Below are 2,466 nucleotides of genomic sequence, written 5' to 3' on the forward strand. Positions count from 1 at the left end.
CTGGCCCCCATCACACACACACACACACACACACACCCTCTGCCCATAGGCATATCCCTGGTGGCATATCCATACAGAAATCAGATTAGTGACTGCCTGGGGCTAGAGCAGCAGGAAAGGGAAGGCGCTCTGGGAATGGAAGGCCACTGTTAATGGGTATGGGTTTAAAGTCCTACAATTGGCTCCTCTCTGAGGCGGCGTGGCCTGGACTAGCCCTCTTAAAGCCTGACTGAGGAGCAGTAGCCCACACTGTGGTGGCTGTTATCTCTGGAGACATGGAGGGGTGCGCTTGCTTCTGTGGTGTGGGCTCTTCGGGGGCATGTATGTACCCTCAGAAGCACCAGTGCCCAGCTGAGAAGGCAGCGGCCAATGACAAGCTGACCCCGGCAGAAAAGCACTTCGAGCTGGACACGGCAGGCGGTGCTGTGCGGGGAGTGGAGGAATAGCTAGCCCCATGCCGCCCCCGCCGCCCAAGCATTGCTCGCTCCAGGACTTGCCAGTGGAGATGCTGGTGGAGATCTTCGCCTAGGTTCCCGGCACCGACCTGCCCAACCTGGCCCAAGCCTGCACCAAATTCCACTACATCCTGCACATCGACAGCATCTGGAGAAGGCGCTGCCGGGAGGAGTTTGGTGTTTGTGAAAACTTGCAGAACCTGGAGATGATGGGTATGTCTTACCGAGAAGTCTATGCGAAGCTGTTCCCATACAGAAACATTTTGGGATGGTGGCAGCTAGATACTGATCACTTTAGAATACTAGTGAATGTAGTGGTGGATGGCTTATGCATTACTGGTTGGACATACAGGCCTTCCCTTCACACCTATGTGGGTGGCTCAATACATTTCAAGCCCTTGTTCAGAATTCACCTGACGGAGAGGAAACCAGCCATGGTGGAGTGCATGGAAGGCCCCACAACCGCCACATGCAGATTCGGAAGGACAGGTTCACCACCCAGTGCAAGAACACAGACCACGGAATGGATTTCCCAACGCGGCTTAGGGAAGAAGGGTGGCTGGTGCTGTAGCACAGACAGCGGTATGATTGGCTGACCTATCGCTGCCTCTATCTTGCGCCGAGCCACCCAGACAACCTCATCAGGCCAGGCCTCTTCCAAGACTACTTCGATGACTTCGGCCTAAAGATTGCCATGGGATGTATGCCAGGGTCACCAAGATCACGGGAGTCTCCAACAAGATGTTAGAGATCCCCCTCATGCGCTGCTGGGGTCCAACCCCAGCAGGTCCAGGGGTCCCCAAAGGTGTGGACGGAGATGGCGAAGAAGGAATGACATGGAGACAGCCTTCAGTTGATCAGCAGCCTAGCCAGGATCTCTAGCCAGGATCTCCAGCCAAGTTCTGTTCAGGATCTCCAGCGAAGTTCTGGTGTTTATTGTCTTGTTACATCTGTATTTATACCAGTTGATTTTAATCCTGTCAATTTCTATTGCAAAGGTTAGGGCGTTTCTTATCTCCATTCCAGGGAGTAAAGATTATGTAGCTTAAGCATGATTGTTTGTAGTTAAAGTGATTAACTACCCACCTGGCACTTAGTTAAGGGGTTTTATCCCCTCCCTAACTTCAGGGAAAAATCCCTACCTGGGGAAACAACCTTTCTCAGAGAGGTGACCTTGGTTAAAACACATAGTGCTAAGGGGAGCAAACATATTAAGAACAGTATGCCATATACGCCAGGTCCCTTGAAACATATGCTGTACAGATGTTTCTTTCCTGCAGCGACTGTGTCAAGCAGCAAGGATGGACCAGCTTCCGGCAATGCGCCACATCCAGCTGCGAGATGGCGAGATCTTCCGCAACTTCAACCAGCTCTCCCGCGAGGTCCAGGAGAACGATGAGCAGGTGATCCGAGAGCAGCAGCAGCAGCAGCAAGAAGACAGGACTGAGGAAAGCGAGGGTCATGGCTGGCAGAGCCCTGCCCAGCCCAGTGTTGAGGAGTCCAGGGCTGCAGCTTCGGAGGAGCAGCCTGTCCCGTTTGTTCTGCCTGTGGGCGTGCTCCCAAGAGACCAGAACTACCCTGGAACCTGCCGGATGTGTTTCTATGGAGTGGAAACTGTTACCTTACCTGGCTTAGGCTACCGCAAGCACTTCCCTGGAGTCTTCATCCTGTTCGATGAGAACCACTTCGGGTTCATCCTTCTGGAGGTGGAATACTTCTTCCTGTGGGGCAGAGTCCAGAACACCTTCCAGAATTCGGAGGCACCATCCCCGCAGGCTTTCCTGGAGATGCTCAAGAACATTCAGTCCATGCCCTAACCGGTTTGCCTCAGTGGATAGAACGGCGGCCTGCGGCCTGAAGGGCCCCAGGTTAGATTCCGATCAGTGGCATGTACCTTGGTTGGGGGCACATTATCAGTGGGGGGTGTGCAGGAGGCAGTTGATCGACGTTTCTCTCCCACTGATGTTTCTAACACTCTAACTCTCTCCCTTCCTCTCTGTAAAAAATTAAT

General features: G+C 53.2%; 1 protein-coding gene across 1 annotated transcript in view; it reads left to right on the top strand.

Annotated features, from left to right (window-relative positions):
• Window positions 1–275: 275 nt before the first annotated feature.
• The window catches only part of LOC102241058 (F-box only protein 31-like), a 6,298-nt gene continuing 4,107 nt past the window's right edge, over window positions 276–2,466 (top strand). The window contains exons 1-3 of the mRNA XM_005874111.2: window positions 276–425; window positions 530–766; window positions 862–1,010. Of these exons, the coding sequence (XP_005874173.2) occupies window positions 276–425; window positions 530–766; window positions 862–1,010 (536 nt within the window). The remainder of the gene's footprint in view (window positions 426–529; window positions 767–861; window positions 1,011–2,466) is intronic.

The sequence above is a fragment of the Myotis brandtii genome, unplaced genomic scaffold, assembly GCF_000412655.1.
Source record: "Myotis brandtii unplaced genomic scaffold, ASM41265v1 scaffold424, whole genome shotgun sequence".
NCBI classification, from domain to species: Eukaryota; Metazoa; Chordata; class Mammalia; order Chiroptera; family Vespertilionidae; genus Myotis; species Myotis brandtii.